The sequence below is a fragment of the Phaethon aethereus genome (assembly GCF_964289735.1).
Source record: "Phaethon aethereus genome assembly, chromosome: 10".
Taxonomy (NCBI): domain Eukaryota; kingdom Metazoa; phylum Chordata; class Aves; order Phaethontiformes; family Phaethontidae; genus Phaethon; species Phaethon aethereus.
This window is the reverse complement of record NC_138586.1, coordinates 469,619-482,147: the sequence shown is the minus strand read 5'-3', so window position 1 is coordinate 482,147 and position 12,529 is coordinate 469,619. Positions and strand designations below refer to the sequence as shown.

Genomic DNA, 12,529 nt, shown 5'->3' with positions numbered 1-12,529 from the left:
ACACATGGGCCCCAAAAAGCCAAGTTACATAAAGCGACCAGAAAGATGGGCCTTAGTGATCCCTTAAAATCTCAGCTGCCCCAGGGACCCGTGGGATGGGCGCTGACAGGAGCAGAGAGCCGATGGGGGCCCCAGGAACTGCGTGGGGTAGCAGGAGACCGTCCCTTGAGCAGGGAAGGAGCCGAGATGGCGAGTGAGACGGGTGTGTTCAATAATTGAAATAACCTGGGTGTCTCCGCCAGGCTGCCAGCCACTGTGGGCTCGCAGGGAGCGGCTCAGCCGTAGCCCTTTGGACTCGAGCGCCGGGGAAGCTCTTCCCCCCCACCCAGCAAGGCAAGGCGAGCGCCCGGGCACGTACTGTTTGTCTTGAGCCTGGCGGGTTCACTGTTTCGGCTGCCCGCCTGGTTTATGGCCTTGACGAGGAAGATGTAGCGCGTGCCGCTCTGGAGCCCGTGGACGGTGTAGTGGTTCTGCTTGATGTTGGGGACGATCATCCAGCTGTCCATGGAGTTGTAGAGACCTGCGGTACAGGAAAGCGGGGGCAAGATTTATTCACAGGAAAGGAGAACACACAGAGCACGTGCTGCTAACGCAGAGCTCACCGACCACACGTCCCTCACACTGACGTACCGCCTGCCTGAGAGTTCAGAGCACCTGCAGGAAAATTTCCATCGATGATAAACCCCAGTAACTTAGAGAGCCTTTTTTACGATCACATGAAGGTGATGTCGGTAAGGCAAAGCCAGGGGCCAGGGGCTGGCATCGCAAGACGCCGACGTGGGAAGTGACGGGAAAAGGGTGCAGAGAAAGAGGAATTCAACCCAGCCAGGGCGGACGCCACAGGCAGCTGCCGGTGCCCGGGAGAAGGTCATGCCTGCCATCATCCTCCCACGTTTCTTCACTCCCGCAGGACGACCTCCCTGCTGCTCTGGGGCCGCAACATGCAAAGCCGGCAGCAGGAAGGGACGTGCTGGCACCCTAATCCTCCTCCTGCATGGCGCTCAGTACTCCGGCGTGGGAAGCAATAATCCACGTCCAAGGGATGCTGGTGCTTCGGCTCCCTGTGTAGACTGGTCTGCAAAGTGGTTCAAAGAAAATTACAGCTCCCAGGGACCCGAGTGGGATCTGGATGCTTGAAAAACATTCAGGAGTGTAAATTCTTCCTAGAAACGGAAAAGAATTAAAAGCCCAAGACCCTGGGGGCACTAAGCCCTAATGCTGCAGCAGTCTGCGCTGCCAGAGCTGCAGGGTCCGGCAGGTACTGAGAATGTAGTGGTGTAGCTGAGGTGGGATGAGACAGCGCTCCGGGAAAGGAGACACGCCCTGCGTGGTGCCGCAGATGCCGTTAGGGCCACTGGCACTGCTGGGGTCGGAACAGCCTGCGCAGCCAGCGCTGGGGGAGAAGCACGCTGCGGTTTCAGCAGCAACCTCCAGTGCTGGCAGCCAGCGCCCAGCACCCCTGTGCTGCACACAGCAGCTCCAGGCTCTTGGAACTGGCTTTGGGGCAGCTATCACAACACGGGACCGCCGCTCTAAACCGAAAGAAGAGTAAGGAGGAAGCTCAGAAGCAGTAGTTGGAGGCTTCTCGGATCCAGCAGGTCTGGAGGTGAAAGCAAGTCGATCTGTGAGGGGCGGGTTGCGAAGTAAGGGTGACTGGAGGAGGGTTTTTAGCCTCCTATCGCCAGCATGCATGTGCACAGCTGGAAGGCAGGAGCCTGGAAAATGCTCCGCACCTCCTCTTTTAAGGCTTACATTGGGGCGTTTATTTAACTCGGGTGGCACGCTCAGCTGGCGGACAAGGGCAGGCTGCAGTCATCATCAGCCTGCATTTGGTTTAAAATATACACGGAAGTGGCCTCGGGGAGCAGAGCAATGTTATTTGAAGTAGAAAATAAAACAGATGTGGTACCGGTTGCATCCTACACGCAGAGCTGCTTTCATCGGAGCACACAGCTTTCAGCCAAGCACTGGCAGGTGTCACCTCCCTGCAGACAAGGGCCGGCTTTGGATCCTTCAGCGGAAAGGACAAGGTGGCTGAAAGACGACAGTCTGGGAATGATTTAGCCTCCCAAGCAGGTTTCTTTCCCAAAACAACCAAGAAGGGGTTGGCCGGGAAGACTGAGGGCTTCTATCCTTGCCAAAGCTTAAAAAAATCATTTTTATTGCAGCTTTCGTCATCCATAAAAATGTCCGACTCCTGCTGAGCTCTTGGCTTTAAAGAGAGCGTGAAGGGGATGGTTTCCACTGGCCAACTGTGCGCTCTTTGGAAAGGTATTTCCTTTCATGGGAAGCCTCCTCGTGCTCCTGCTAGGTGAGCCCCTGCGCACTATTTCCAGTGCCTCTTCGTGCACGAGTTCAGCCAGGACTCAAACGCTCTCATCACCCAGGCCTGACTGTGTTATTGCAATATATTATTCATTTTCTCCTTTGAGACGTTAACTGGTGTTTTCTTCACTCCTTCTATGAAGAGCTACCCAAGACAGCCAAGGAAGACACTCCTGATGTGTGTCCGCCTCTGGGCTTTCTTCCAGAGCCTGTCGCTCCTGTTCATCACCCCTGCGGTTTCCACAGCCTCCACCTTCCTAACGCCTGTGCCAAACCCACGCAGCCACCAAAGGTGGGTAGGTGACCCAAGACCCTCGACGGCCTGGAGTCCAAGTCACGTGCCCAAAGCGGCGTATGGGGAGAGGTGGGAGCCAGATCCTGCCCCGAGGGGCACCGGCACAGCCTCAGGGCACAAGCTGTGGCGGGGAGCGGGGAATCCTGATAAAGAAAAAGTTCTTCTAGCTGAGGGTGAGGAAGGGCCCTGAGAGCTGGGGACTCTACATCCTTGGAGATGCTCAGTGCTCAAGAAGCCCTGAGCAACCTGACCGAGCTGTAAGTCAGGCCGGCTCACGCAGAGGCGGTGCAGAGACCTCCAGGGCTCCCTCCCCACCTAAAGGACTTGGTGATACCAGCATGGTCCAGGCTTCTTCAGGTGCAGGGCAGGTGGAGGCTGGTGGCCACCTAAGAATGGAGCCAAAGAGGTTGCTGAGCTCTCCCAGGCTTTTGGAGAAGAACAAAATGCTGCAGACAACAGTCTGTGGCTGGGAGAGGAGACGAGAGCTGAGCAGGGGAAATCTAGCTGCTGTAGCACCGGGCACCCATAACTAACCTCTGACAAGAGAAAATAAATCATCTTGTTTTCCAAAACGAGGGCAAAGGCTGCTGGCCACGGCTGGGGATGCAAGTGTCATCCAGCTTTGAAAGTTGCAAGCAGTAACTTTCTCTGGCAGCTTCCTGCATATTTTAAAGTGCACTTAACAGCCTTCCTGTGCCGAAGCACCGCGCTTCCAGCACTGACGTCCTCCTGACCAGTGAGATAAACTAGCAACGGCCCAAAAACTCCGCTCTGAAGCATTTTGTCAGCACTTCCTACAATGATAAGTGCTACTAAGGAAAACCAGGAATAAAACTTCCTTGCAAAAGCCATGCTGTGGGGATGCTGTGCTGTTCCAAAGCACTACTTCAGGACGGACAAACTGGAAGCTCTATTTTTGTTCTCCCATTACAACATCCGTATTTTTCTCTTGTATGAAACAAGCAGTTTCCCTGGACTCTCTCCTATAACCCAGCCCGCAAATTAACTTTCCTCCAGAATGCAAGCCCCCTCCAATTTTAGGCGAAAGGCAGTGTTACAAGAAATCAGAACAGGTACATATTTCTGACACCCCGAGGACTCACCGGGCACCCAAAGGAATAAACCACTGCTGCTGAGTCTGGCAAATCATCTTCGGCTTTATGGCGAGGACAAGCAAGCCAGCTTTTTCTTTTTATCAACTAAACCTTCCTGACCAACAAACAAGCAGGAAGATGGAATGGCCCCCGGCACAGCGCTGCGAGGGGCTGGCAGGAATCCTCCCGGGCACACAGCCCTCAGCTAACGACGATGCTGATGAGCAGGGCAACAGCGGAGCCCCCGCACATGGCTGGGATGCCCTTGGAGGACAACACTGTTTTTTAAGGTCCCGATCTTTGGACGAGCGGCAGGGACAAAATGATGCTTCGCCAGAGGTGCTGCACCTCACCCCAATTTGCAGCACGGCTCTCCCACCACCCCCTCCTCCCTTCGTTGCTCCTGCTTCCTCCATTGCCTTCACTGCTTCTGTTTTCCATCGCACGCAGGCAGCGGGCCCAGGGGCAGAGTGTGTCCCCTCAAAGTCACCGTGATCACACGCTCGCTTTCCCCTGCTCGCTCTGGTTGAACACACACCACGCCTCCAAGGGTGCCTTGCAAACCACCAGCCACCCCTTGTGCGGCTGTCTCGGGATCCCGTTACCTCCCTCCCCAAACGGTGGAGCCAGCTATTAAATGCGCTGCTAAAGTATTTGTAATATTAAAAACCCCATAACTACCATAGTCTCCATCAAATACCAGCTATCCAGGGGAGAGCTTTGCATCTAAGAGGTTGCTGTCCTGACCTCGTGGCAAGCCTGCGGGCAGCTTCAGCCCTATAAAACTCTTTTAAAGCTGTCCTGTTGCACTAGAAGATATCAGGCCATGGAAAATAAGCTGAACACCACACAGTCCGTAAGGCCCAGGCTCCCCCAGAGGAGCGGATGCTGCGACCCCAGCTGCAGGCTCCTTGCTGTCGGACCACAGCGCTTCCTATGTGATTAGGTACCACTACAGACCCACCAGCGAGGGCCCTCCTCGGTCCTCGCACCCCATTCCTGCCAAGCAGATTTGTGGAGGTGGAAAAGTAATTAGGTACGACAGTTATTTTCAGGAAAAATTACCTGGAGATGCACCTCAGTATTGTTACGGAGGGGATATAAATCGCGCTCGGAGTCCGAGCCGGAGGTTGCAGACACCACGTGCCAGGCAAAACAATTCAGCTACAGATCCCCAGCCCGGGGAGGGGTCCTCCACCGCTTTGATTACAGCCCTGAGCGGTGTCCTCGGAGGATCCCGCTCTGGCTTCCTCCCCTAATTCCCAGCCTTTAAACCCGCTGATTCTCCCCGAGAACCTTTTTCTTGGCGAACCGGACCGCGGTCCCCCCAAACCGAGCCGGTGCGCAGCGACTTACTGATGAAGTTGGCTTGGCCGGTGAAGATGGTGTACTGCAGCTCGTAGGAGCTGACGCTGAACTCGTCCTCCGAGATCCAGTGGACGGTGATCGTGTCGTGGGAGGCCGTGCAAAGCTCCTCTCGGACCGACGGCGGGTTCGGCGCTGCGGGAGATCACAGGTAATGTGTTTCGGTAAGTTTGTGCTTTCTTCTCTCAGTATACCTAGGGCTTTTTCGCTCCCTTAAGGATCGGGACGGGCTCGTGTGGGGAGCAGAGTCTCTCGGCACAAACAACCGTCTCATTTCATCTGCCATTGTGTTTCCCACCTAACTAAACCCTAGCGCGATAACAAAATATCCAGGGGCCAGCGCCAGAACGAGGGGTTTTTGCTGCTGCCTGTCAGGTCCGACACCCCACCCCGAAACAAGCTGAGAAGCCGCCTCAAAATCCACCTATTTCTCGGCGCTAGTTGTGGAATAAGCATTTTGTCCCGTAACTGTTCCGGACTCGTGTTTATTGTTAATCTTTCATTGCAAGCTGATCTGCTTCATGATGAAGAAAATCGGATGCGGGCGAGTGACGACGCCCTCACTTCGCCGCAGCTTTCGCCCCTTCCCCTGCCCTTCCAGCACACGGCACAGCCCAGCAGCAGTCGGCTGCGGCACGGCTGCTCCCGACGCCCCGCGTTGCGCCGGCCGAGGGCGAGAGCAGCGCTTAGCCTGTGCTACGGGCATCAAGGCAGCACCGAGAGGCCCAGGAAGGTCTCTGCCCACAGCAGTTCGTAATTTAGCACCAAGAGACCTGCAAAAAGGGCAGCGAAAGGGAAATGCTAAAGCACGCAGTGCATGAGAAGTACAATAATTGGTTAATTCACTGTTCCCTCCCCGTAATCTGCCCTCTCGGACCCTTACGGGCACCAGCCTCCTCCCCGCGTTGTAAGACTGTCGTTTTTGACCTGCCTTCTGTTCCGCCTGTCCTCCGGGAGAGGCAGAGTGCCACGGGAGGATGGCGACACGCCACCATCCTGGTGACAGCACAGTCTCTGCTCTGCCACAGCTGACCAGGCACTTTTTACCAGTGCGAATGAGCGGCAACGTAATTTGCTTTAAAAGACGCCTGCCAGCGCTCGGCAGGGCGCGAGGCGGGGCACAGGCAGCGGGGAGCGTGCCTGCGCACTCACCGGTTAGATAATCCAGCCCCTCCAGCAGCTTCTTCTCTCTGGAAAAATCCAAAGCAAAGTTTTCAAAGGCGTCATTAAAATTGATATCTGGTATCAGAACTTGAGACGATGCAGTTGCCATGGCGACCCTGAAAGAAGAGAAGAGACCATCAGCACGCACCAGGGTGCACGCGATGCCCAGCAGCGGCGGGGTGGGGGACCGAAAGGGCGCGAGCAGCCTCGCGGTGACGCTATGCGCCATCGGGAAGCCGGCTTGCACCCGCTGACCACTGCTCCTGCCGCAGGAGGGTGGCCCGGCCTGGGACAGGTCTCCAGGGAGGTGGGGGGGCTCCACCCTTGGGGGGTGCCAGCCCCGACTGCCCCCAGAGCTCCCTTCGGGTTGGCATTTCTGCCACTTTCCCCCGCCAGGGAACAACGTTTGCTCCCACAGTAGACGTCCAGCTTGGTTAGGACCCGCCACGCAACTCCTGTCCTGCGCGGGACGGGAAGCGGCGACACCCCTGACCCCGGCGTTTACGCGAGGGCAGCACGCTGGAAGGCTGCGGGGGGGGGGAGACGGGGCGGCCCGCGACCAGGGGACAACCCCGGCAACACCCCTTCGCTGCCCCGAGCCGAGCGTGCCAGCCCACCTCTCGGCCACGTTCCTGGCTGTCTGCAGGAACCGCGCGTGGTCGCTCTCCTTCAGGATGTGCTCCGCCTGGTTGATGAGGACCGTGGAGCGCTCGAGACACTGCCGGCAGTTCGCGACCTGCTGGGCCAGCTTCCGCAGCTTCATCACCTGCGAGGGGAGCAGAGGGGAGCAAAGGTGCCCAGAAGCCAGCGCGTAGCTTGGGAAGCGCAGAGGAAACCCCATCCTAAGCCAGGGGCTGCGCAGGGGAAGCAAGGGGCGGTGACACAGCATGGAAATGCCTTTCTGGAGGCAGCAGTGCGCTTCCCACCTTAAATTTTGCTCACAGGTGGGAAAGCCCCAGGGAAAAGCCGCCGCGCTGCTCTAAGCCCACGCGTGATCGACGCAAGAGAGCGGAGCATCGTCTCTCCGCTCCCCCCGCACAAACTCAATGTCATCGCCCCGTGCCGGCCCTCCGTAGGTTTGGCCAGGAGAGGAGCGCTCCTGCAAAGCCATTCAGCACAGGGCAGGGAAACCTCACGCTGGCTCAGCCCCAGCAGAGCTGCTGGGAAACGTCACATCTGCAGCCGCAAATCGTTCTGCAATTAAAGGTGAGGTGCTGCCGTAAGACAGGACGGGAGAGTTACCCACAACACAGGGAAGCAGGAGCTGAAAAACCAGCCCATGCACCAGCCTGCACCCAAAAAGAGGGCACGTGGCTTGAACGGGCTCTGCTCCATCCACGCCAGCGTCCCGCGATCCCTCGCAGCCCGTGCTCGGGGCCGGGCCTCAGCCCAGCGCCGGTGCCTGGGGAGGGCTGGAGGAAGCCGTGTGAAGAGCAGGGGAGCTGGCCGCCTACGGGATGAGACAGGGATGAATGAAGCCAGCGATCAGCACCTGAACGATGGCGTGGATCGCTCCGGTCACCGCCCTTTGCTTCTCGTGCCCTCCTCGCTTCCCGGCGCACCAGCAAGATTAGCAGTGACCAGGAAAACGTCGGCTTGGATGAATGACATCCCAACAAGGGGGTCAGACAAGCGGCAACGAGGGACACGTCCATCCAGAGCCCCGGGGCCGGGGGGGATCCTCTCGGGCTGGTCAGGAGCTCTGCAACGCCCAACGCCCCCGCAGCACGGCAGGGGACGGGGAGGGCTGGCAGCCCGGCGCGCGCCCCGGGGGTGGCGGGGAGCGCACGCCGCAGCAGGCTGTGCCCCGGCGGCACGTAGCGGGGAGGAGCACGGGCTCATCTTCATGAACAGCGGGCAGGCACTGCTTAAAATGGCTATTTGCACAAGGAAGCGATTCTCCTGCTGGGGCTTAATGGGCTGATGGATGGTTCATTTTATGACCAGACTTGTCAGGAAAAAAATTACCAAAAGGAGAATAAGGAAGAAAAATAAGACGACTTTTGTTTCGAGGGAGGACTCGGCGAGCTCTGGGGCTGCCAGCCTCAGGCAGGGAGAGGCAGGAGAGCCCCTGCCCTTGCCACGATCGCTCCCAGGAGCTGCCGGGGTGCCCGGACCCTGCTCGCCTCGGCCACATCCCCCAGCGACCGCAGCCTGCGCATTAACCCCAGGCAAAGCCCCTGCTGTGGCTAAGGGGGGAGGAGGAGCAGATGCCCTGGCCCGAGGCCTCCCGGGCTGGGCTGTGACACCAGCACCTGCAGTGCCCCGAGCAGGCGATGTGGGTGCTGGCAGCCGCCGGCCGGATCCGCGCCGTGGCAGAGTGCTCTTCAGGGCAGCCCAGCTGCCAGCTTCCCTCCTGCGCCTCCTCCCGCACCCTCCCTGACGGTTTTCGCTACCTCCTGGGTCCTTCCCACGTATCCCCGCCACCTCGGTGCCGCGCTCGCCACGGGGTGCTGCACAGCCTCATATGGGCAGGTATCCGAGCCCCGGCAGAGCACAACCTGAGCCCTGCAAGGTGCGAGCCCAGCCTGGAGCTGCACGTGGGCTCCTCAGCATCTAATCTCTGGTGGGTTTCCAAAGACACGTCTGATGCCTCCAGGAAGAGCTCTTCTTTTGGATTACTGGAATAAAAGATACCTCAACGCTGGGTATGGCTTCCTTCCGTCAAAGGCGCATTGCCTGGGAGCGTGGCCGGCGCCATGCTCCGGGCACCCGCGCCTGGCATCCCTCGCTCCCAGCCGGGACCAAGCGCAAACTTCAGGCTGCTGCTCTGCTCTGGTCCTCACATCTCCCCCGCTGCCTTGCGGAGGCAGAGGAGCTTCATCTCACAGCTACCAAAGGAGCCTTGGGATGGAGCGGCCAGTTCCTCCCAGGACCACACTGCAGCTAGAGACAAACCGCTGCCTCGGCATTTTTGCCTCCATAGACTTTCCTTCTCAGGCCTGGGGCTGCCACTCTTTCCAACGCTTTGTGCCACCATGATCAGGCTGCTCTGTGCATCTGTCAGGCCATTTGTCAGGAAAGTCAGCCCAGAGCAAATGGAAAACCAAATGGCAATTCGGCAGGAAAGCAGTATTGCTCACGCTGCAGCCAGAGCGCTATAAACCAGCTGCAGCCTCCGGCGCATCCTCCTTTCCTTGGCGTTTGGAGCTGTTTAAACTCTCTAATGTTTGCGGCTGGGGCTTCTCGGAAAGGCTGCTTCCCGTTCACACTTGGAAATCGTTGCTCAGAGGTGTTGAAAGCAACAGAGGAAACCTGCCCAGTCTCCCCACAGCCAGCGCCGGCAGCACTGGGGGCTACAGAGGGGCATTCCAGTGCCGCAAACCCGCACGTTTCCATCTCCAGCCTGACTTGACCGGTGAAGAGGTCTATTCCAGGTTCCAGGCAACTTTGGAAACCAAACCCAGTCCCCTTCCTGGTACTGCCAGTACCACCGACCCCACATCCATCTCCCACTGGTGCAGTGCTGGGTTTGCAGCTACATGGGCACAAGCTTTTCTGCTCCTACCCTGGCAATTTATAAATAGCTGAGTGTTGCTTCTGCCGATGGTTTTGGGCATTAACCAGGACCCCTCTCCTCTACCCAGCTGCCAACTTGTAGGAAAATAACACCTTTGAGCCTCCCAGCTCCCTGCCAAGTACGACTGAAACTGGACAACATGATCAAAAGACGTTAGGGGGAGAGGGTGGGAAATGAGAGGCAGACAGACAGATGGACCAGCAGAAGGCACCGTTACATAAAATATGTTCCCTGAAGTGGGTGGGATAAAAGCACGCATTTTAAAGCTTCCACTCCTGCTGAGGGTGTCCAAGAGTCATGCCGGTACGTTCTCTTGCGCACGCACATGGTACAACCCACTCCCAAACCTTTGCCTGCAAAAAAACCCCAAATCTGTACCTGGGGAGATGGTGCTCCCCAGCTTAGCGATCGGCCCGGTGACGGATGCAGAGCTGGACCCTAACACGCATTCGAGCTCAGTAAGAAAGGCAAAGGGCTTGTGCACGCACACTGTAAACTCCCATGAGCGCCGCTCAGAGCCACGGCTGATCCCTCCAGCCTCTCCTTGTCTCATGGACAGCACCGGGAAAAGCCAGAACACCTGGAGCCGCTGGAGGAAGGGTTCAAACACCTCCTCAGAAAAAAGGGTGAGAAACCAGCTCACTACGGCTATGCTGCAATGCAGAGCATGTAGCCTCTCCTTTATCTGCAGTGCAGGGCTCGGATGGCCCTTCCATATTAATTCTACATTATTATATTAGCGCCGCAGCGTTAGAAAAACCCCAAGGAAGCTGTCTGGACTGATCCAAGCAACTGCACCAATTTGTCATGCTAATCAACGCGCCTTCCCTCCTCTGGCCGTGTCAGGCACGCGCCTTGTCCTCAATGGAAGATCCCTGGGGACAGCAACAGCGAGGGGCAGCCGGACTCGCACACCGTTTGGGGTGGCAGGGAGACGAAGCTGTGTGCACCGACGGCTGCCCAAAGCAGCTCCTTCATGGGCAAGGCAGCGCACACCACTAGCAGCCCCTCTGCGCGTGGCTGGGACATCCCCAGAGCGGAAGGGCAGACCCTGCAGCAGCCACGCCATGGGCGCAGGCGGGGACCCTTGAACCGCGGACGCACGAGCTGCCCCTCCTTACCTTCGTCTCCTTGATCTTCACAGCGATGACCTGCTTGCGCTGGCGGATGATCTCCATGAGCTCATCACACTCTTCCATCAGCTTGGCCTCATGCATGGCTGTGTTCACCTGGCCAGGAACAGCAAAAGCACGCGCTGTTAGGAGGGACGCACTCGTCCCTGAGCCCGGCAGCCCCGCGGCATAGACCAGGAGGGATGCAGCATGTATCCTCCATGCCGGGCCCCGGCTCTGCTGGCTGCCGGGGCTGCAAGGCAGCAGATAACAGCCCTGCAACACGACAGAAGCGGGCTGGCTCGCCTGCATCCCCTGCTGCCCCCGCTGGAGGAAGGAAAAAGGCCGGAGAAGCGTGCGAAGCCTTCCTTGCTGCCCGTCCAAGGTCGGTGCTGGGTGACGGGGCCGTGCTGGGCGGCTCGTGGGGCACGTGCTCCTGCGCAGGTCCTGCCCCCTCACCAGGACCCGGGGCACGGGCTGTGGGCAGGTCGCAGCCCGGGAGCGGCGAGCCCCCGCTGCCACTGCTGCGCAGCCTGGTTCATCCCTGCCGGGGTGCCGCACCCCACAGCCGCGGCTGCGTCGCTTCCCAGCAAAGCTTGGGTACCACCGGAGAGCACTGAGCCAGCGCCAGCCCACGCAGGAACGCTCGGGGATCCCTCCACCTCCCTTCCTGGGGCAGGCTGTACGTTTTGGGGTGCTCTGTGCAGACACGGCTGCGCGGCTTGGGCTGCTCTCGGCACTGACAAGTGACCCCCACCCTGCGCTCGGCTATGGGGCAGCTGGCGGTTACCCTGCCCTCGCCGACCTGCTTCGACTTGAGCAGCACAGGCTCTCTGCAGAAGAAATGAGCTTCGCTGCCCTCTCCTCCTGAGCAAAACTCACAGCTCCCTCATGCACCTACACCAAGCAAGAAGAGGTTTAAAAGTGAACGAGCACCCTGCCTGGAAGAGCAAGGGTGGCCGTGACTTCAACTCATCTGCAACAGCGAGACCGAAAGCAACCGCCCCGTGCGGGAGGGAGCGCAGGCAGGGCCCGCGGGGGGCTGCACGGCTGCAAAGGGCACAGCGGGAAGTGCCTGGTGGGGTTAATGAAAGGGCTGAATCACCTCAAGGCAGCAACAAGTTTGGGCAAGTCGGGCTGGCGTAGCCACCCCGCCTCCACTCCGGCCGCTTGCTGTGCTGGGCTGCAGTCCTGAGCTCCGCAGCGCGGTGCAGGGCCCCAGGGAGGAAAAATCCTCCCCCTCCCGCGGCTGCAGGATGCCCTCGGCCGGGCTCCAGCACCTCTTCGCAGGCAGCCTTCAGCCCGCAGGGCAGGGAAGCTGGGCAGCCGCTGGGCACGCCGTGCCAGGACACCTCCACTACCCTTATTTTCAGCCGCAGCACAGTTCTTACAGTGCCCGGCGGTCACAGAGCGCTCCTCGGGAGCTTCTCTCTGAGCAAAGCCTTTTGCAAATAGCCATCTTCCCCCAGCCCGAAATAACAAAGTACCAGATGCTGCTGCTCCAAAGAGCCCCGTCTCTTCACAGTGCAAAGGGTTGGCAGGATGCGTGCCCAGACCATAATAAATCTTTTAAGCTTTCTCCAGCTCAAGGCAAATTTCTTACTGCGCCTGCAGTTCGATTCCTAAACTGGGGCATCGTCCCCTAATGGATTTT

General features: G+C 58.7%; 1 protein-coding gene across 2 annotated transcripts in view; it reads right to left on the bottom strand.

Moving 5' to 3' along the window:
- The window catches only part of MID2 (midline 2), a 76,587-nt gene that overhangs the window by 10,238 nt on the left and 53,820 nt on the right, over positions 1-12,529 (bottom strand). For both annotated transcript variants that reach the window (XM_082004011.1, XM_082004012.1), the window contains exons 3-7: positions 10,885-10,992; positions 6,861-7,009; positions 6,232-6,359; positions 5,071-5,214; positions 359-520 (exon numbers count right to left, since the gene is read on the bottom strand). In XM_082004011.1, the coding sequence (XP_081860137.1) occupies positions 359-520; positions 5,071-5,214; positions 6,232-6,359; positions 6,861-7,009; positions 10,885-10,992 (691 nt within the window). The remainder of the gene's footprint in view (positions 1-358; positions 521-5,070; positions 5,215-6,231; positions 6,360-6,860; positions 7,010-10,884; positions 10,993-12,529) is intronic.